Raw genomic sequence first — 21,321 nt, forward strand, 5'->3', positions numbered from 1 at the left:
TTCTTTAGCCTACCCAAATCTGTTGAAACCATCCAGTGACTTTCTCCCCTTAATTATTTTCATTTATGGCTTAAGAATACTTTTCTGTCTCCTTTTTGTAATTTTTTTCTTTATTGAAATTCTCTATTTGCAGGGGACACCATTCCCCTGTTTTTCTTCAGTTCTTTGAACAGTATTTTAACTATGCTTATTTAAGACAGTTGATTTTCAGATTTTGTCAGGTCCAGTTTTCAGGGATAGTTTTGTTGAATAGGCCATACTTTCCTATTTTTTCATTTGCCTTCTAATATTTTCTTTTTTTTTTTACATCTTTATTGGGGTATAATTGCTTTACAATGGTGTGTTAGTTTCTGCTTTATAACAAAGTGAATCAGTTATACATATTTTCTTGAAAATAGGACTTCTGAGTATTGTATTGTGGCAGCTCCAGAAATCAGATTGTGTCATTACCACCTCCTCTCAGTATTTGTTATTACTGCTTTTGTGGTAGCGTTGTTGTTTAGTGACTTTTCTGAACTAATTTGGGGGTTGTCATTTGAGATAATGCATAATACAAATACATAATACAAAATACACAGTAGAAAATAAATGATTTAAAAGTGAATAATTCAGTGGGTTAAGTACATCCACAGTGTTGTGCAACTACCACCTCTGTGTAGTTCCAAAAACAAATCTTTTGCCATCTAGTCAGTCTCCATTCACCCCTTTCTCCTAGTCCTTGAGCCAAAGACTTATTTTTGGTCTGTACAGATTACCTATTCTGGATATTTCCTGTAAATGTAATTGTACAGTATGTGGTCTTTGTGTCTCACTTTCTTTCACTTACTATAATTCCAGGGTTTATCCATGTTGTAGCATGTCAGTTTGTCATGATTTTTTGGCCTAAAAGTATTCCATTGTATATATATGCCACATTTTGTTTATCCATTCTTCTCTCCATAGACATTTAGGTTTTTTCCACTTTTTGACTATTGTGAATAATAATGCTTTTCAACATTTGTCTATAAAAATGTTTGAGCAGTTTTTTCTTTAAGGATTTTTTTGATGTGGACCATTTTCTTTTAAGTTTTTTTATTAAATTTGTTACAATATTACCTCTTTTTATGTTTTATGCTTTTATGTTTTATGTTTCGGTTTTCTGGACTAGAGGCATTTGGGATCTTAGCTCCTGGACCAGAGATGAAACCCGCACCCCTGCATTGGAAGGCAAAGAAGTTTTTTTAACATCTTTATTGGAGTATAATTTCTTTACAATGTTGTGTTAGTTTCTGCCGTATAACAAAGCAAATCAGCTATATGTATACATACGTCCGCATATCCCCTCTCTCTTAAACCTCCCTCCCACCCTTCCTATCCCCCCCACTAGGTGGTCACAAAGCACTGAGCTGATCTCCCTGTGCTATGCAGCAGCTTCCCACTAGCCATCCATTTTACATCTGGTAGTGTATATATGTCATGCTACTCTCTTACTTCGTCCCAGCTTACTCTTCCCACGCCCCTCCATGTCCTCAGGTCCATTCTCTACGTCTCCATCTTTATTCCCGTTGAGCCCCTAGGTTCATCACATCCATTTATTTTAGGTTCCATATATATGTATTAGCATATGGTATTTGTTTTTCTCTTTCTGGCTTACTTCACTCTGTATGACACACTGTAGGTCCATCCACCTCACTACAAATAACTCAGTTTGGTTTCTTGTATATTTTGGAGATTAATCCTTTGTCAGTTGCTTCATTTGCAAATATTTTCTCCCATTCTGAGGGTTGTCTTTTTGTCTTGTTTATGGTTTCCTTTGCTGTCAAAACCTTTTAAGTTTCATTAGGTCCCATTTGTTTACTTTTGTTTTTATTTTCATTAATCTAGGAGTTGGATCTGTAGTGGAATAACTGAGGACATGGAAAGGAGATGTGACCCATAAGCCAGAACCCCTCTGCAGAGCAAGGGGCTGGCAGCCCTCGGCAAACCGAGGGCGGGCGAATAAGCCAGGACTGCAGGCAGTCCTGGATACTTTGGGCACTGATCCATGAAATGACTTCAGTATAATCAGAACACAAGGAAACGTCCTTGTGCTACTTTAGTATAATCAGAATGATGGGAACACAAGATGTCCTTGTGCTGCTTATGAGCTCAAGGACGAAGCACGGCATGTCTTCAGGAAAGCCCATTGTTGCTTGTATAATCAATAAAAACATATGTTGCTGCTTTGGCATTTCTGGAATGTTAAGAAAACAAGTCTTAAGGTGTAAACATAGATAATGCTTAAATAAAAACTACCACAGCAGGACAGATGGCGCTGTTTTGCCTGAGCGAGCGGCAGCCCTCTACTGCTGTGCTTCGGCACAATTCATCCCATGTGATGAGCTTGCTTTCGGAAACCCTGTCATAAGATAAACTGCAACAGGATCAAAAAGGATCTTGCTGTGATTTATGTCATAGAGTGTTCTGGCTATTGTAAATAGACCTGCAATGAATATTGTGGTACATGTCTCTTTTTGAATTATGGTTTTCTCACACTATATACCCAGTAGTGGGATTGCTGGGTCATATGGTAGTTCTATTTGTAGTTTTTTGAGGAACCTCCATACTGTTCTCCATAGTGGCTGTATCAGTTTACATTCCCACCACCCTTTCTGGCATTTATTGTTTGTAGATTTTTTCATGATGGCCATTCTGACTGGTGTGAGATGATATCTCATTGTAGTTTTGATTTACATTTCTCTAATGATTAATGATGTTGAGCATTCTTTCATGTGTTTGTTGGCCATCTGTATGTCTTCTTTGGAGAAATGTCTGTTTAGGTCTTCTGCCCATTTTTGGATTGGGTTGATTGTTTTTTTGATATTGAGCTGCATGAGCTGATTGTGTATTTCAGAAATTAATCCTTTGTGAATTGCTTCATTTGCAAATACTTTCTCCCATTCTCAGGGTTGTCTTTGTGTCTTGTTTATGGTTTCCTTTGCTGTGGAAAAGCTTTTAGGTTTCATCAGGCCCAATTTGTTTATTTTGTTTTTATTGCCATTTCTCTAGGAGGTGGGTCAAAAAGGATCTTGCTGTGATTTATGTCATAGAGTGCTGCCTGTGTTTCCCTCTAAGAGTTTTGCAGTGTCTGGCCTTACATTTAGGTCTTTAATCCATTTTGAGTTTTTGTGTATGGTGTTAGGAAGAGTTCTAACTTCGTTCTTTTACATGTAGCTGTGCAGTTTTCCCAGCACCAGTTATTGAAGAGACTGTCTTTTCTCCACTTTGTATTCTTGCCTCCTTTGTCGTACATAAGGTGACCAAAGATGCATGGGTTTATCTCTGGGCTTTCTATCCTGTTGCATTGATCTATATTTCTTTTATTGTGCCAGTACCATATGGTCTTGATTACTGTAGCTTTGTAATATAGTCTGAAGTCCAGGAGCCTGATTCCTCCAGCTCTGTTTTTCTTTCTCAAGATTGCTTTGGCTATTTGGGGTCTTTCATATTTCCATACAAATTGTGACATTTTTTTGTTATAGTTCTGTGAAAAATGCCAGTGGTAGTTTGATAGGGATTGCATTGAATCTGTAGATTGCTTTGGGTAGTAGAGTCATTTTCACAATGTTGATTCTTCCAATCCAAGAACATGGTATATCTCTCCATCTATTTACACTTTAATTTCTTTCATCAGTGTCTTATAGTTTTCTGCATACAGGTCTTTTGTCTCCTTAGGTAGGTTTATTCCTAGATATTTTATTCTTTTTGTTGCAATGGTTATTTTTTCAAAAGCTTTTTCTGCATCTGTTGAGATCACATGGTTTTGCTCCATCAGTTTGTTAATATGGTGTATCACATTGATTTGCACATATTGAAGAATCTTTGCATTCCTGGAAGAAACCCCACTTGGTCATGGTGTATGATCCTTTTAATGTGCTGTCAGATTCTGTTTGCTAGTATTTTTTTGAGGATTTTTGCATCTGTGTTCATCAGTGATATTGGCCTGTAGTTTTCTTTCTTTGTGACATCTTGTCTGGTTTTGGTATCAAGGCATTGGTGGCCTTGTAGAATGACTTTGGGAGTGTTCCTCCCTCTGCTGTGAAGAGTTTGAGAAGGATGGTTATTAGCTTTTCTCTAAATGTTTGATAGAATTCACCTGTGAAGCTGTCTGGTCCTCGAATTTTGTTGGCTGGAAGATTGTTAAGCACAGTTTCAATTTCATTACTTGCGACTGGTCTGTTCATGTTTTCTGTTTCTTCATGGTTCAGTCTTAGAAGGTTATATCTTTCTAAGAATTTGTCCATTTCTTCCAGGTTGTCCATTTTATTGGCATAAAGTTGCTTGTAGTAGACTCTCATGATCCTTTGTATTTCTGCAGTGTCAGTGTTACTTCTTTTTCATTTCTAATTCTGATGATTTGAGTCTTCTCCCTTTTTTTCTGGATGAGTCTGGCTAATGGTTTATTAATTTTGTTTATCTTCTCAAAGAGCCAGCTTTTAGTTTTATCAGTCTTTGCTAATGTTTCTTTTATTTCTTTTTCATTTATTTCTGATCTGATCTTTATGATTATTTTCTTTCTGCTAACTTCAGGCTTTTTTGGTTCTTTTTTCTCTAATTGCTTTAGGTGTAAGGTTATGTTGTTTATTTGAGATGTTTCTTGTGGTAGGGTTGTATTGCTGTAAACTTCCCTCTTAGAACTGCTTTTGCTGTTTCCCATAGGTTTTGGATCATTATGCTTTCATTTTCCTTTCTCTCTAGGTATTTTTTGTTTTCCTCTTTGATTTTGTAAGTGATCCATTGGTTGTTACGTAGTGTATTGTTTCGCCTCCATGTTTTTGTATTTTTTTGCAGTTTTTTTCCTGTAGTTGATACCTGGTCTCATAGCATTGTGGCCAGAAAAGATACTTGATATGATTTCAGTTTTCTTAAATACTGAGGCTTGATTTGTGACCCAAGATAAATGGTCTCTTCTGGAGAATATTCCATGTGCACTTGAGAAGAAAATGTATTCTGTTGTTTTGGGATAGAATATCCTATAAATATCAGTTAAGTCCATCTGTGTCATTTAAAACTTGTGTTTCCTTATTTATATTCACTTGGATGATCTGTCCACTGGTGAAAGTGGGGTATAAAGTCCCCTACTATTACTCTGTTACTGTCAATTTCCCCTTTTAGGCTGTTAGCATTTGCCTTATCTATTAAGGGTCGCCTGTGTTGGGTGCATAAATATTTAATTGTTGTATCTTCTTCTTAGATTCATCCTTTGATCATTATGTGGTGTCCTTCTTTGTCTCTTATAATAATCTTTTAGAGTCTGTTTTGTCTGACAGGAGTATTACTACTCCACCTTTCTTTTGATTTCCATTTGCATGGAATATCTTTTTCCATTCCCCCAATTTTAGTCTGTTTGTTTTCCTAGGTTTGAAATGTGTCTCTTGTAGACAGCATATATATGGGTCTTGTTTTTGTATCCATTCAGCCAGTCTCTACCTTTTGATTGGAGCATTTTATCCATTTACATTTAAGGTAATTATTGATACGTATGTTCCTATTACCATTTTCTTAATTGTTTTGGGTTTGTTATTGTAGGTCTTTTCCTTCTCTTGTGTTTCCTGCCTGGAGAAGTCCCTTTGGCATTTGCTGTAAAGCTATTGTGGTGGTGCTGAATTCTCTTAGCTTTTGCTTGTCTGTAAAGGTTTTGATTTCTCTGTCGAATCTGAATGAGATCCTTGCTGGGTAGAGTAATCTTGGTTGGAGGTTTTTCCCTTTCATCACTTTTAATATGTCCTGCCACTCCCTTCTGGCCTGCAAAGTTTCTGCTCAAAGATTAGCTGTTATTTTTATGGTGTTTCCCTTGTATGTTATTGTTGCTTTTCCCTTACTGCTTTTAATATTCTTTCTTTTCTTCAGTTTTGATAGTTTGATTAATGTGTGTCTTGGCATGTTTCTCCTTGGATTTATCCTGTATGGGACTCTGTGTGCTTCCTGAAGTTGATTGACTACTTCCTTTCCGATGTCAGGGAAGCTTACTGTTGTAATCTCTTCATATATTTTCTCAGACGTTTTCTTTTTCTCTTCTTCTTGTGGGACCCCTATAATTCAAATGTTGGTGTGTTTAATGTCCCAGAGGTCTCTGAGTGAGACTGTTCTCAATTCTTTTCATTCTTTTTTCTTTATTTTGTTCTATGGTAGTTATTTCCACTATTTTATCTTCCAGGTCACTTATCCATTCTTCCCCTCAGTTTTCTGCTATTGATTCCTTCTAGACAATATTTAATTTCATTTATTGTGTCATTCATTATTGTTTGTTTGCTCTTTAGTTCTTCTAGGTCCTTGTTAATTTCTCCATTCTGTTTCACAGATTTTGGATCATCTTTACTATGATTACTCTGAATTTTTTTTCAGGTAGACTGCCTATTTCCTCTCATTTGTTTGGTCAGGTGGGTTTTTGCCTTGTTCCTTCATCTTCTCTGTGTTTCTCTGTCTCCTTAATTTTGCTTACCTTACTGTGTTTGGGGTTTCCTTTTCTCAGGCTGGTTCGTAGTTCCTGGGTTTTTTTTTGGTGTCTTCCCCCAGTGGGTGAGGTTGGTTCAATGGCTGTGTAGGCTTCCTGGTGGAGGGGACTGGTGCCTGTGTTTTGGTGGATGAGGCTGGATCTTGTCTTTCCGGTGGGCAGCTCCATGTCTGGTGGTGTGTTTTGGGGTGTCTGTGAACTTATTATGACTTTAGGCAGCCTCTGCTTAATGGGTGGGGTTGCTGCTCTCTTGCTTGTTGTTTGTCATGAGTCATCCAGCACTGCAGCTTGCTTGCTGTTGGGTGGAGCTCAGTCTTAGTGTTGAGACGGAGATCTCTGGAAGAGCTCTCACTGATTGTTATTACGTGGGGCTGGAAGGTCTCTGGTGGTCCAGTGTCCTGGACTTGGCTCTACCACCTTGGAGGCTCAGGCCCAACACCTGTTCGTAAGCACCAATATCCTGCCAGCTGCACAGCTCGGAAGAAAAGGAAGAAAAAAAAAAAAAGAATCCCAAAACAAATGGTAAAGCAAAACTAAACAGACAAAATCACACAAAGAAACACACACACACTCATAAAAAGAAACAAAACAAAAAGTGTAAAAAAAACCAAAAACACTCTAGGACAAGTGGTAAAAGCAAACCTAAACAGACAAAATCACATAAAGAAACATACACACATTCACAAAAAGAGAAAAAAGGAAAAAAAAAATAAAGAGGAAGAGAGCAACCAAACCAATAAACTAATCCACAATGATAAAAACTAAACTAAAATAAACATAAAACCAGAAAGAAATTAGGTGCAGGAAGCAAACCCCAAGTCTACAACCCCTCCCCACCCCCACCACCTCAATTTTGGGGTGATTCGTTGTCTATCAGGTATTCCACAGATGCAGGTACATCAAGTTGGTTGTGGAGATTTAATCCACTGCTCCTGAGGCTGCTGGGAGAGATTTCCCTTTCTCTCCTTTGTTCTCACAGCTCCCAGGGGCTCAGCTTTGGATTTGGCCCCACCTTTGCGTGTAGGTCGCCGGAGGGCGTCTGTTCTTCGCTCAGACAGGACGGGGTTAAAGGAGCCGCTGATTCGGGGGCTCCGGCTCACTCAGGCCGGGGGTGGGGGGGTGGGAGGGGATTGGAGTGCGGGGCGAGCCTGCGGCGGCAGAGGCTGGCGGTATGTTGCACCTGCCTGGGGCCCGCCGTGCGTTCTCCCGGGGAAGTTGTCCCTGGATCCCGGGAACCTGGCAGTGGCGGGCTGCACGGGCTCCCTGGAAGAGGGGTGTGGATAGTGACCTGTGCTCGCAACAGGCTTCTTGGTGGCAGCAGCAGCGACCTTAGCATCTCATGCCCATCTCTGGGGTCTGTGCTGATAGCCGCGGCTCATGCCCATTTCTGGAGCTCGTTTAGGTGGTGTTCTGAATCCCCTCTCCTCACGCACCCTGAAACAGTGGTCTCTTAACTCTTAGGCAGTTCCATGCTGTTTCCCTGACTCTCTCCCAGGTAGCTGTGGCATACTAGCCCCCTTCAGGCTGTGTTCACGCAATGAACCCCAGTCCTTTCCCTGGGATCTGACCTCCAAAGCCCGAACCTCAGCTCCCATCCACCACCTGCCGCAGCAGGTGAGCCGACAAGCGCCTCAGGCTGGTGAGTGCCGGTCGGCCCTGATCCTCTGTGTGGGAATCTCTCCACTTTGCCCTCCGCACCCCTGTTGCTGTGCTCTCCTCCGTGGCTCCAAAGCTTCCCCACCGCCACCCCCATCTCCACCAGTGAAGGGACTTCCTAGTGTGTGGAAACTTTTCCTCCTTCCCAGCTTCTTCCCAGAGGTGTGGGTCCCATCCCTATTCTTTTGTCTCTGTTTTTTTCTTCTTTTGCCCTACCCAGGTACGTGGGGAGTTTCTTGCCTTTTGGGAATTCTGAGGTCTTCTGCCCGCATTCAGTAGGTGTTCTGTAGGAGTTGTTCCACGTGTAGATGTATTTTTGATGTATTTGTGGAGAGGAAGGTGGTCTCCATGTCTTACTTCTCCGCTATCTTGAAGGTCTTCCTTGAAGGCGAAGTCTTAACCACTGGACCGCCAGGGAAGTTCTTGAGCGCTTGCTTTCAATTCTTTGTTATATAGCCAGAAATGCTGCATCATATGATTCAACGTTTATCTTTCTAAGGAACCTCCATACTGTGTTCCATAGTGGATCCACCAGTATATTTTCCTACTGACAGGTTCCATTTTTTTCTACATCTTTCCCATCTTGTTATTTTCTTTAAAAAAAAATCTTTGGCCATCACAGTGGTAAAAAGAAGTATCTCATGTGATTTTGATGTGTATTTCCCTAATGACTAATGACTTTGAGTGTCTTTTTTATGGGCTTGAAGTAATCTTGTAAAGTCTGTTGTTTTTCTCTGTTCCATTAGAGTGGTAGTCATCTATCAGTGAGACTTTTCCTTAAACCAAGAAGAGAGAAAGAAAAATATATCCTCCCAGTCTTCCCAGGTTGGCTCTGGTTGGGGGCTCTCTTTCAGTGCTTAGTGAAAGCTGTTTAAAACTGTCATCACCTGATTGTAGCCAAAAAATCAGCCAGAGGTTGGAGTTTAGGGTCTTCACAGGTTTTTTTCCTTAGTATTCATATAGGCTTCTCAATTTTCAGAAATAAGTAGGAGCTTTTCAGAGCCCTTATTTCCCCAAATATCTCTTTCCCTTGCCTTTTACTTCCCAGGCATTTTAGAATTTATTTTTTGGTCAGTCTTTTTTATCATAGTAAAGGTGACAGCGGGTAATACATTTTTCTTTGCATGCTTTCAACAAACAGAATATGTGAAGCTGCTTCTACTCTTGAGGGGAAACCCTCAGGCAGATGAAATAAGGGGAGATACTTGAGCTGATTTTTCAGGGAGCCATGTGACGGGTCAAAATACACATCAGTGTTTTGAAAACAAGATTTACATTGTGCTGCAGGCACCAGCAGGCTGCACCAGGATCTTAAAACTGCTGTCCTCAAGGTAGCTGTTGAGATTGGGTGAAGGGGTCATAGACTGAGAAGTTATGACACCATGGTATACTTGTGACAGTTTAAAAATTTCTTCTTTGTTTCTTCCTTTTTTTAATTTATGGTTTTTGTAGTTTGTGATTTTAATGCAGAATTTTGAAAATGCTTAGGAAACTTTTTGCCAGCCTAGTCATTGGTAGAGGGACAAAAGTTTGGAGTTCCCATTCCATCATTTGTGCTGATATTATTTCCCAACCTTTGAAATTGACATTTCTTTATTTGTTGATGTTACGAATTTTCTTCACGTTCATGGATGACTGATGTATTTAATTCTTGAATTGTGCATTATTTTCGTCTGTACTTTTGTCTGAATATCACTTTTAACCATCACACTCTTCATTTTCTCTTTTAGGGCACATAAATGCTGAAGTAGAGTTTATGTGAAAGGCATTCTTGACTCTACATCCCATCCTTAGTCCTGACCCACACCCTCCTGTCTCTTCTTTTCAGGTTGTGCGTACAAATCAGTGTGCAGGAGAATTTGTCATCACTTTCCCTCGAGCTTACCACAGCGGCTTTAACCAAGGCTACAACTTTGCAGAGGCTGTCAACTTTTGTACTGCTGATTGGGTGAGTCTGGAATGGATGGGTTTGCAGATAGAAAAGTGTAAAGCATATGAGTAGAGGTTATTGTGGAGAAGGTAAGCACTCTGGTCTCCAGATTCTCTAACATAGACTTGAACTGCTTACAGCTGCCTTCTGGACGCCAGTGCATCGAACACTACCGCCGACTTCGGCGCTACTGTGTCTTCTCCCATGAGGAGCTCATATGCAAAATGGCTGCTTTTCCAGAGAAGTTAGACTTGAACCTGGCTGTGGCTGTGTACAAGGAGATGTTCATTATGGTGCAGGAGGAGCGACATTTACGGAAGTCCCTATTGGACAAGGTGCGTGGTGGAGAACAGAACTCAGGGATTCAGTGAAGTAGACTATGGATGGGAGACATGACAGAAATTGAGTAAGAATTCTGTTCCTCATCTCTAAGTCACACATTTTGAAGATGAAGAAAAACTATATTTGTTTATATTTTTTTCTTCCGATTTCTCTACAGCTGTCCTTACACGGTTGAGCCCACAGCAGGGCTCGGTGTTGGCTGAGGTGGGGTGTCCACAACCCTGCTCCTAGTCTTTACAGTATATGTGGGTTGAACACCCCCAGGGCATCACGGAGGCTGAGCGAGAGGCTTTTGAGCTGCTCCCAGATGATGAACGCCAGTGCATCAAGTGCAAGACCACATGCTTCCTATCAGCCCTGGCCTGCTATGACTGCCCAGATGGCCTCGTCTGCCTTTCCCACATCAATGACCTCTGCAAGTGTTCCAGTAGCCGGCAGTACCTGCGGTGAGCATGGGGCCTACTTGGAGGACACAGAGGAGTTTATAGAACTGGGCCAGATGTGCTTTTCTTTGCACCATTCCCCCAGGTATCGTTACACCTTGGATGAGCTCCCCGCCATGCTACATAAGCTGAAGGTTCGCGCCGAGTCCTTTGACACCTGGGCTAACAAAGTGCGAGAGGCCCTAGAGGTAGAGGATGGCCGGAAGCGGAGTAAGTGATAAGAGGTGGAACAACCCAAGGGCAAGCGCTGTTTCTTTTTCTTCAGTACTCCCAATCCCTCTTCTCCAGCTGTTCATAATACTGCCTACCTCTTGAAACTTTAACTGTCTCTCCAGGCTTTGAAGAGCTAAGGGCACTGGAGTCTGAGGCCCGTGAAAGAAGGTTCCCTAACAGTGAGCTGCTTCAGCGATTGACGAATTGCCTGAATGAAGCAGAGGCTTGTGTCACCCAAGTGTTGGGTCTGGTCAGTGGCCAAGAGGTCAGGTATGTTAGAGAAGAGACCCAAAAAGGATGGGCAATATGTGAAAATCGGTAAGGAAAAATGGGTAGACTGTAAGTGAAGAATCCATGTAACAGAAGTTAATATGTTCTATATCTGTGTATATATAATCAGTTATATTTATTGGTGACCAATAGTTAATAATCTAGTTGACAAGGCATGGATTCAACATAGGGTAACTTACAGTGAGAACTTATTAAGACATGAAAACAATGGGATATGAACAACAAACCATTGAAAATAGGCAACTTCAAACATAATATGTCATGAATGGAAAAATTATAGTCCTGACCTATCAGCAAATTTCATAAAGATATTCAACCACTGGAATTTCCACAAAATTTATGTTTTTCTATGTAGGTAGATAAAATTTGAGAATTTGGAAGAAATCCTCACATTGTGTTTACATAATTGGTTGCAGAAGTATATGATTAACTGATATACACCTGCTTCTCTGAAAAATTAACTTAGTGATTATTTATATACATATGCTTTATAAATTTTAAGTAAAGGAAAAATAGGAGCTATTAATCAGAATGTCAGAGTCATTTTTTTTTAACTTGAAGTTTTTAAACAGTTAAAGTAGTAGAGGTGATTCCCTCTTGTAGATAACTTGTTTTCTTTTTCTACTTCAAAAGAAATAAAAACTTTCGCACCTTGACAAGGGATACTCATGGTCAGTGGCCTTGACTACTGCTCATATCCTGCTGGCTATTTACTTTTATGTCTTACTTATTCCACATTTAGGTCTCCTTATATGTCTTAACTGAATACTACAGCAAATAAGTTATCTAGGGACCATCTCATATTTTTGTTATGTCCAGAAAAACTCTGTATTTATTTTCACTCTTCTAACTAATGACACTTACCCTAGACCCCAAACTATTAAATATCCTCAAAAAGTTAGATTCTCTTACTTAGGTTATCTCCAGTCTCTTCGTTAACAGTTTCTGTCAGCTGTCAGTTGTCCTCAAGTCTTTTTTATCTTAACTTATTGGTTCACAGTACCAATTTAGAAAATGACTTTGGAAGCATTACTATTACATGGAAGAGAAATAAGGATGATGGGTTTCTCATGAATGCATGAAGTATGGACTTCACAGGTTTATTGAGTGAATTTTTTCTGCCTGACTCCTGCAGGATTGAAACACCACAACTGACCCTGACTGAGCTCCGGGTCCTTCTTGAGCAGATGGGCAGCCTCCCTTGTGCCATGCGTCAGATGGGGCTTGTCAAGGTGAAGAGGGACGCGGCGTGGCATCCTTGTTAACATCAGATACTAGCAAAGTCTAAGATGCTATAGGAAGGTGTGAGAACTGATTGTTCTAAGTAGCTCCTTATAATACATCTTTCTTAGAAGCTATGGAGATGGCTGGTCCAACAATGTCTATCCTGATAGCTTACAGTACAAGGTGATATCCTCCAAACAAAAGTTACTATACATACTAAGCAGAGGGCTACATGAAAGTCTTACTCCTGGCATTGGAGAACCTGAAGGGGGTGGGAAGATTTTTTTTTTTTTTTTTTTACTTTAAAGTATCAGGAAGCTTTCTAGAAGAGTAAGATGGTATTAAAGTAGGCCAAACAAAAGTAGCTATTAAAGTAGGCCAAACAAACAAAGGCCAAACAAAATTTCAAATAATTAAAGGAGAAGCAGGAGTATTTATGGTAAATAAATGAGTTGATATCAAGCAGGCCATGTCTTAGGACATCACTGAAGATAAGTGGGAGCACAACAAGGCCAGCTGGTTGACTATCAGGATGAATAAAGAATGTTTGTTATTCAATTTCTCTGCAGGATTTCCTGCAGCAGGTGGAGGACTACCAAGCTGAGGCCCGGAAAACCCTGGCCTCACTGCCAGCCAGTCTGGGGCAACTGCGGTCCCTGTTGGAAAGGGGGCAGCAGCTGGGTGTGGAAGTACCTGAAGCCCGTCAGCTCCAGCAGCAAGTGGAGCAAGCACGATGGCTAGATGAAGTAAAGCAAGCACTGGACCCTTCGGCCCAAAGGGGCTCCTTGGTCATCATGCAGGGTCTGTTGGTTACAGGTGCCAAAGTAGCTTCCAGCCCTTCTGTGGACAAGGCCCGGGCTGAGCTTCAGGAACTGCTGACCATTGCAGAGCGCTGGGAAGAAAAGGCTCATTTCTGCCTGGAGGCCAGGTGGAGCCCACACTTTTTTCATATTACTATGATTCGAAGTCTTTGTAGTTTGGGGATGATCCTAAGTATGGCTTCTAATGCACGACTCTGGTACCAGAGTCCCAGTTACCCATCCAGTAAACTATAAACGATTAATATGACATGTCATACAGTCCTATAGATACTTTACTGTTTAAAGGCAATAATTGAGGAAATACTCCTGGCCTGAGTTTGTTCTCGGATGAGAGACACTGGACATGACTTCTAAAAGAGTCACATGTTTACTTCAGTGTTTAGAGAGTTCCTAAGAATTGGAGAATTGTTGCTCACTTTCTCTGTCAAAGTTTTCATTACCTCTGATTTTGCCAAAGAAATCTAGGACCAGAAAAGAACCCAGTATATGTATACATTTAAGGATTGGTTCTGTTTTCCCCAAACATTTTTAGGCAGAAGCATCCACCAGCTACACTGGAAGCCATAATTCGTGAGGCAGAAAACATCCCTGTTCACCTGCCTAACATCCAGGCACTCAAAGAGGCTCTGACCAAGGCACAGGCTTGGATTGCTGATGTGGATGAGATACAAGTGAGAACTTTGTTTCTTTTCCTACCTCAAACATTCAGCTGAAAGAAGGACACTTTGGTCTTAGACAACTCAGTTGCTAGAAAGTGGAAGCTGCAGGTTGAAGGGCACCCTTAAGGAACTAAGGATATCAGCATGAGAACAGGTGAAAGGGAAGAACGTGCATGGGCCTAGAGCAGAGAGTATCAGTGTGGAAAGTGCCAGACAAAGCAAAGCAGAACAGAACAAGTGGCCTGTTAAGTAGGTGTTTTTTCCTGAACTGGTGAAACTAGGAGCTCTGTTAGAAAAGTTGTTGCTATCCCTCTTTTTCCTCCAGAATAGTCTATAGAGTCTTATCATGACTATGCAGCTTGAAACTAAACATTGGTCAGCATGTCTGCACTTACTAGTTTTTTTTTTGTTTTCTTTTGTTTTTTTTGCGGTACGCGGGCCTTTCACTGTTGCGGCCTCTCCTGTTGCAGAGCACAGGCTCCGGACGCACAGGCTCAGCGGCCATGGCTCACGGGCCCAGCTGCTCCACGGCACGTGGGATCTTCTTGGACCGGGGCGCGAACCCGTGTCCCCTGCATCGGCAGGTGGACTCTCAACCACTGTGCCACCAGGGAAGCCCCCATGCACTTAGTAGTTTTTGACATTACTCACGTGAGCTTTTCTCTTGCCCCTGTCCCAGAATGGTGACCACTACCCATGCTTGGATGATTTGGAGGGCTTGGTAGCTGTGGGCCGGGACCTACCGGTAGGGCTGGAAGAGCTGAGACAGCTAGAGTTGCAGGTACTGACAGCACACTCCTGGAGAGAGAAGGCTTCCAAGATATTCCTGAAGAAGAATTCATGCTACACGCTGCTGGAGGTGCGTCCTGTGACCGTGAACCACACCAGTCATATCCCTGGCCTTGCTATTGTGACATGACTCACATGAGAACATGGGACCTTGGAGGGTCCTGGGAGGAGAGGAAAGTGAGTGTGAGGTGGGGAAATCCTGACTTCTCTGCTGTGTGCCTCAGGTGCTTTGCCCATGTGCAGACACTGGTTCAGACAGGACCAAGCGCCGGTGGATGGAGAAGGAGATGGGGTTATATAAATCTGATACAGAGCTGCTGGGACTTTCTGCGAAGGACCTCAGGGACCCAGGATCCGTGGTAAGGAACTTGGGCACAGATGGGGTGAAGAACCTGCCTGCAAGTGTCTCAGCTGTGTGACTGTAGGTAGACCACTTGCTCCCTGAGCATTAGTACTCATGGTTTGTGGTGTTAATGGCACCAGAAGAGGGAGGGAGTAGAGTGCTGATCTACCATTCTTCTGTCCTGGGCCTGGCAGATTATGGCCTTCAAGGAGGGGGAACAGAAGGAGAAGGAGGGAATCCTGCAGCTTCGTCACACCAACTCCGCCAAGCTCAGTCCATCAGCTACAGCCTCTTCTGCAACCTCCATCTGTGTGTGTGGGCAGGTGCCAGCCGGGGTGGGAGCTCTGCAGTGTGACCTATGTCAGGACTGGTTCCATGGGCGATGTGTGTCAGTACCCCACCTCTTCAGCTCCCTGAGACCCAGTGCCACCTCATCACCACTGCTGGCCTGGTGGGAGTGGGACACCAAATTCTTGTGTCCACTGTGCATGCGCTCACGGCGCCCACGCCTGGAGACCATACTGGCACTGCTGGTAGCACTGCAGAGACTGCCTGTGCGGCTGCCTGAGGGTGAGGCCCTGCAGTGCCTCACAGAGAGGGCCATTTGGTGGCAAGGCCGTGCCAGAGAAGCTCTGGCGTCTAAGGATGTGACTGCTCTGTTGGAACGGCTGGCTGAGCTTCGCCAGCAGCTGCAGCTTGAACCCGCACCCAAGGATCCCCATACTTGCTCTTCAGCTGCTGTCTCTGACTATCTCAGAAAAGACAATGGCAAGGAGATGACCAAGGTTAGCAGCTGTGTGCCAGCTCTTGTTCTTAAATTTCAGTCTCCTCTCACTACCCATATTTACTATTCATCCCTGTTTTTGTTCTTGAATTTTCAGTCTCCCTTGGTCTAGCCTCCCTGCCCCATTCATGTTGTGCAGATCCCTAGACTTCCCACTTTTATAAACTTGTGTCTGCTTTCCTGTTCCAGGAGGTGGAGGATCCCATGCTTGGTGTTGGGGGAGGAACAATAGGGCCTGGTTCTTCTGTTATTGTGATTCATCCTTGCTCTCATTTGCAGGTCCAGGGGTTGCTGGAGAACAGAGACAGTGTAAGCAGTCCTGAGAAGGTAGCTGCCGGTTATGACTCACATAAGACAGGTATGTCTAAGTGTGGGTAAGCTGTTGAATAGATACTACCAGAGTAATCCATGTGGTCCTTGGCTTTGTCAAGGTGTTGTGGATCAGACAGGGGCACACTCTAATGCAGCCTGTCTCCACATGCCCCAGACTTGGAACAGCTCTCCTCAGTACTGCCTCAGTTGATTGGCCCCGTATTGGAACTGCCTGAGGCAACTAGGGCCCTGCTGGAGGAGCTCATGTTGGAGGGGGATCTCCTTGAGGTGACTCTGGATGAGAACCACAGCATCTGGCAGCTGTTGCAAGCTGGGCAGCCTCCAGACCTAGCACGGATCCGCACACTTCTGGAGGTGATGTGGTGGGGTGATGGCCAGGGCCAGGAGATCAGACCAAGTAGGCCGAAATTCCAGGCCTGGCCATTGACCCAAAACTCCTTTCTGCTTGTCTGTGTATTATTCTAGCTGGAGAAGCCTGAGCATCAAGGAAGTCAGATAAGGGGCCAGGTACTTGAGAAGCGACAGCGGCGGCAGCGGAAAGTAGATCTGGGTAGAAAGAGTGAGCGTATTGTTCAAGAAGAGCTGGAGTCAAAAAAGGCCCGGAGTTCACAGATAAAGCCTGAGGAGGGCCAAGAGGAAGAAGAGTTTGAAGAGGGAACAGTTTGTGAAAATATATTCATGACACTTTCTGCAGAGCATAACCCTATCTTGAAAGGGAACCAAAATAACTTACAAGGGAAGGATTCAGCTCCTACAACACCATTTCCTTCTTCAACACCTTTGGTACACCTGTCATACCCTGAGCAGCAAGAGTGTGACAGTAACACAAAAGATTTTTATTTAATACCACTGCCTCCTGGACCTTTGTAGGTCCTATATGTTCTTTTCTATCTAGGATTTGTCACTTCAGATAGTTTTCAAATCTTAACTCCTAAAGGTGATGTTTTTTAAGCTCTGTCCCTATGGATAGCACCTTTTCCCAGCAACGTTACTGTGACTAGCATATAAGGAGATATTTCCCAAGCCACTTTTTTTCCTAGACTGGTGCAGATAAAACTTGAGAAAGGCAAATGTCTCTTTTTTTTTTTTCTCTTCCTGTATTCCTCTTTTTTTCCTCTTATATCTTTAAAATATTTTGGTGCTTGAAGTCTTTTTCCAACTTCATTCTACCTCCTTTTATTTTCTCACCTTAGTTCACATTGTAATAAGAGACATTTATGATGTAATTATTTGGTAAGGCAAAAAAGAATAGAGCAAAACAAATTGTTGGTTAGAGCTGTTGTCTATGTTTAATTTATTTACTTAGAAATAAAACATCACCAGGTGTGTTTTGAAACTGCAGATTTTTTTTTAGCACTTTTGGGAATACAAGAAAAGTGAAGGGCTGAGGTTTGGAAATGTAAAAATTTAGTTTTAAAATGCATAATGTCTTTCTTGGTAGGGGTGGAGGACTGTTAATTGTATAAGGTGTTAGACTTTGGTCAAGGATTTTTTCTCATGGATGCCAGTTTCAGCACCATTTACTGAAAAGTTATTTTCTTGCTTGCTTTATTATCATTATGTCAAAAATGTTGCTTCTACTGTGTGTCTGTGTTTTGACCTATTCCATTTTGTCTGTCCCTTTGGCAATATTCCATTGTCTTGATTAATGTAGATTTTAGAAAGTTTTACATTAAGGTAGAGTGGTTCCTCCCACTTCTTTCTTTTTCAAATCGTTGTAGTAGCCTAGAACCAATCTGTTTTTCCATATACAGTTGGCTATGAGTTCTGTTTCATATAGATTTGAAGTTGAGAATACTACTTGTTAAGCTTTTCCTGTGCTTTCAAATGATAAATATAACATCTCATCTAATAGTATTTTTTGTAAGATTTCAATGTGTAAATATCTCGGGCAACACCAGTACAAGACCTTTAATCAGTTTGTTTTTCGTGTTTCTTTCTAAGGGGTCTAGTCATATAGATGCTGTTGTACTATTACTCCTTTCCAGTAATCTAATTCTGTCAACCTGGTTTGAATGTCTTAAGTCAATGCTGCTCCCTCTCTTCCTGCTGACCCCAGCCAGTGTAGACTTGTTTTTCTATGAAATTCCATGCCTGTAATCACTGCCACCCTCTTTATTCTCTTCCCTTTTCTTTATTCCAGCAGGTGATCCTAAAGTATAGCTTTGTTACTGGGAAACCTAATCATAGTCTCCTTCCCCCAGTTTTACCTTTTTCACTTGTCCAAAAAAAAAAAAAAAGTGATATCCTCTTGCAGCATAAGGATCAGGTAAAATAGAATGTCTTGTGATATTTTATCGAAGTAAAAGAATTATTTCTTAAGCTTTTGTGTCTTTCCTCTTCCTCTGCAATGTGGCAAAAGGACCTATGACTCCCCATGGGCCTCAGAAATTTTGTATTTTCTAAAGAGTGTCTTCTAAATACAGCATCTGCTCCCTGTATTTGTTCTCTCACAGTTTACATATGCAGCTCACCGTTTTGAGAATTACCATTTAATGGAAAATACTGATAATGTAGTGAAAGAGTTGAGCTTCTGCCTGCAGAGTAGAACTATACAACCCAGCAATCCCACTGCTGGGAATGCCCTGAGAAAACCATAATTCAAAAAGTCACATGTATCCCAGGGTTCATTGCAGCTCTATTTACAATCGCCAGGACATGGAAGCAACCTAATGTCTGTGTCCATTGACAGACGAATGGATAAAGAAGATGCGGTGTATACACACAATGAAATGTTACTCAGCCATAAACAGGAATGAAATTGGCTCAGTTGTAGAGATGTGGACGGACCTAGAGACTGTCGTACAGAGGAAAGTGAGAGAAAACCAATATATTAACACATATATGTGGAATCTGGAAAAGTGGTACAGATGAACCAGTTTGCAAGGCATAGAGACAGGTGTAGAGAACAAATGTATGGACACCAAGGTGGGAAAGTGAGGGGTGGGATGAATTGGGAGATTGGGATTGACATATATACACTAATATAAAATAGATAACAACCTACTGTGTAGCATGAGGAACTCCACTGTACAGTAGAAACTAACACAACATTGTAAAACAGCTATACCCCAATTAAATTTTTTTGAAAAAGAAACTACGTTATCTCGTATGTGGAACCTAGAAAAATGGTACAGATGAGCTTATTTGCGTGACAGGAATAGAGACGCAGATGTAGGGAACGGACATGTGAACACAGTGCGGGAAGGGGAGGGTGGGACGAATACGGAGATTAGGTTTGACGTATACACTACCACGCGTGAAACAGATAGCTAGTGGGAGCCTGCTCTATAGCACAGGGAGCTCAGCTCGGTGCTCTATGGTGACCTAGATGGGTGGGACGGGGGATGGGAGGGAGGTCTAAAAGGGAGGGGATATGTGTACATATATAGCTGATTCACTTTGTTGTACAACAGGAACTAACACAACATTGTAAAGCAACTATACCCCAATGAAAAACAAATTTATTGACACAGATTAAGAAGTGCCAAAACCATGGTGTGTTGATAGAAAAGACACAGAAGGACTCAAGTAGATACTCAGTTAATATATGGTAAAAAGGTATTGGCTAGAAAAAAATAGGATTATGAGTGCTCCGAATAATCCCTTTTAAAGCTGGTGACTTGGAACCTCCCTTCAGTACTTTTAATAGCTGTTTGTAAATCTGAGTTGAGGCAATGACTGGAAGAGGGATTCCTCTGTCATCTGGCAGGTGACCAGTCAGGCCTCTTCGTTAAGACTTACAGATCTTCCAGGCACTGATTCATTGTTCTGTTACATTCTGCTATATCTTTGGAAATTAATCCTACAGAGAATGAAAAGAGAAATTCACGTCTTCAGCACATGCACTGAAAAGTTCTCTTCAGTTGTTGCGTTGCCTCTGCAGGAGGCAGGGGTGGGGATGATGAATAGGCCTCTCTTGCCTTCATATGGCTTAAATCTTCGGTCACAGAAGTGGCTCACTAGCAATTTTCCGTATGTACTGGAAGGTTTGTTTGGTCCTCAGTGTTCTGGGCTGTGCACTCAGAACAACAGAAGCACGTGTGCCCATGCAGAGCTGGCTAATCGAGATGCTGGGCGGATGTCCATCAAGCTGGAGACCTAGGAGTATACGGCATGACCCAAATTACATCACTCCGGGGCAAGATGCTGTTTTTATAAGGTCCCAGCGAGTCACTGCAGCTCAGGACATCTATTTCCACCCAATATCCACTGAGTTAGTCTCAAATCCTAAAAGAGCAATTGCCCCGTTAGCTTTCCAACAGCTTTCCCAGCTCGGGTCAGTCTGTACTGCATCCCACCTCCTTTTGGATCCATAACCTATGAGGGATCCGGACAGAACTTTGAGGCAACCAGTATAGTCTCATGTGCCTAATTAGAACGGCTATTAGGGAATCGAATAAACTTCTACCACTACGATCCATGGATTATGCTGATGGGAAGCATTCTCGGATCATTTTTAAACACCCTAAGGAAGAAAAGACATTAGCTGGAGTGCCCATAAACTCAAAACGGAAGCATATTTCAGAGTTGTGCATTGTTTCTAACAGAGACCCGAGTAAGTACTTTTCTTTTTTAGTCAAGGTATTGTGTTAGTTCTATTTCATCAGCATATTTCCAACCCACTAATATAGGGCCGTTTAATACCATCTTGCTTATGTCAGACACCTGTGCACATTTTCCTCTCACCTTTTAGTAGAACAAAGATTCAAAAATGCCGAGGTCTATTACAGCAATTTTAAGGGCACAAACGGTAACTCTGATAATTTTCTGAAATGCTTTGTTTGGAGTCTGAGATTCGTTGTTCAGCTTTCTCTGTCAGAGACAATGAAATAACACCTGTTTTGTTTTCGGGGGAAAAAAGTGTTCTGTTTCTGTGAAATAATTTCCAATTTAGTTTGTAGCTCTCCTTTAAATGTCAAGAAGAATAAAGATTGGGAGACAATACACCATAACGTTGATGCTCTGAAAAAAGATTTCTGGGGTTTTTTTCTTCTTGTTTTCACTTTTCTACATCTGCA

General features: G+C 42.0%; 1 protein-coding gene across 9 annotated transcripts in view; it reads left to right on the forward strand.

The window, feature by feature from the left end:
* Positions 1-19,188, forward strand: part of LOC114891740 (lysine-specific demethylase 5D-like) — a 44,360-nt gene extending 25,172 nt beyond the window's left edge. For all 9 annotated transcript variants that reach the window (XM_029216128.1, XM_029216051.1, XM_029216469.1 and 6 more), the window contains 14 exons: positions 9,957-10,076; positions 10,199-10,393; positions 10,665-10,846; positions 10,929-11,053; positions 11,179-11,326; positions 12,483-12,579; positions 13,141-13,499; positions 13,925-14,063; positions 14,731-14,910; positions 15,065-15,199; positions 15,378-15,968; positions 16,247-16,325; positions 16,455-16,654; positions 16,766-19,188. In XM_029216128.1, the coding sequence (XP_029071961.1) occupies positions 9,957-10,076; positions 10,199-10,393; positions 10,665-10,846; positions 10,929-11,053; positions 11,179-11,326; positions 12,483-12,579; positions 13,141-13,499; positions 13,925-14,063; positions 14,731-14,910; positions 15,065-15,199; positions 15,378-15,968; positions 16,247-16,325; positions 16,455-16,654; positions 16,766-17,170 (2,955 nt within the window). In that variant the 3' untranslated portion in view covers positions 17,171-19,188. The remainder of the gene's footprint in view (positions 1-9,956; positions 10,077-10,198; positions 10,394-10,664; positions 10,847-10,928; positions 11,054-11,178; positions 11,327-12,482; positions 12,580-13,140; positions 13,500-13,924; positions 14,064-14,730; positions 14,911-15,064; positions 15,200-15,377; positions 15,969-16,246; positions 16,326-16,454; positions 16,655-16,765) is intronic.
* The last annotated feature ends 2,133 nt before the right edge of the window (positions 19,189-21,321 follow it).

This window comes from Monodon monoceros, unplaced genomic scaffold, assembly GCF_005190385.1.
Source record: "Monodon monoceros isolate NGI ecotype Baffin Bay Population unplaced genomic scaffold, NGI_Narwhal_1 Contig174_ctg1, whole genome shotgun sequence".
In the NCBI taxonomy this organism is placed as follows: Eukaryota; Metazoa; Chordata; class Mammalia; order Artiodactyla; family Monodontidae; genus Monodon; species Monodon monoceros.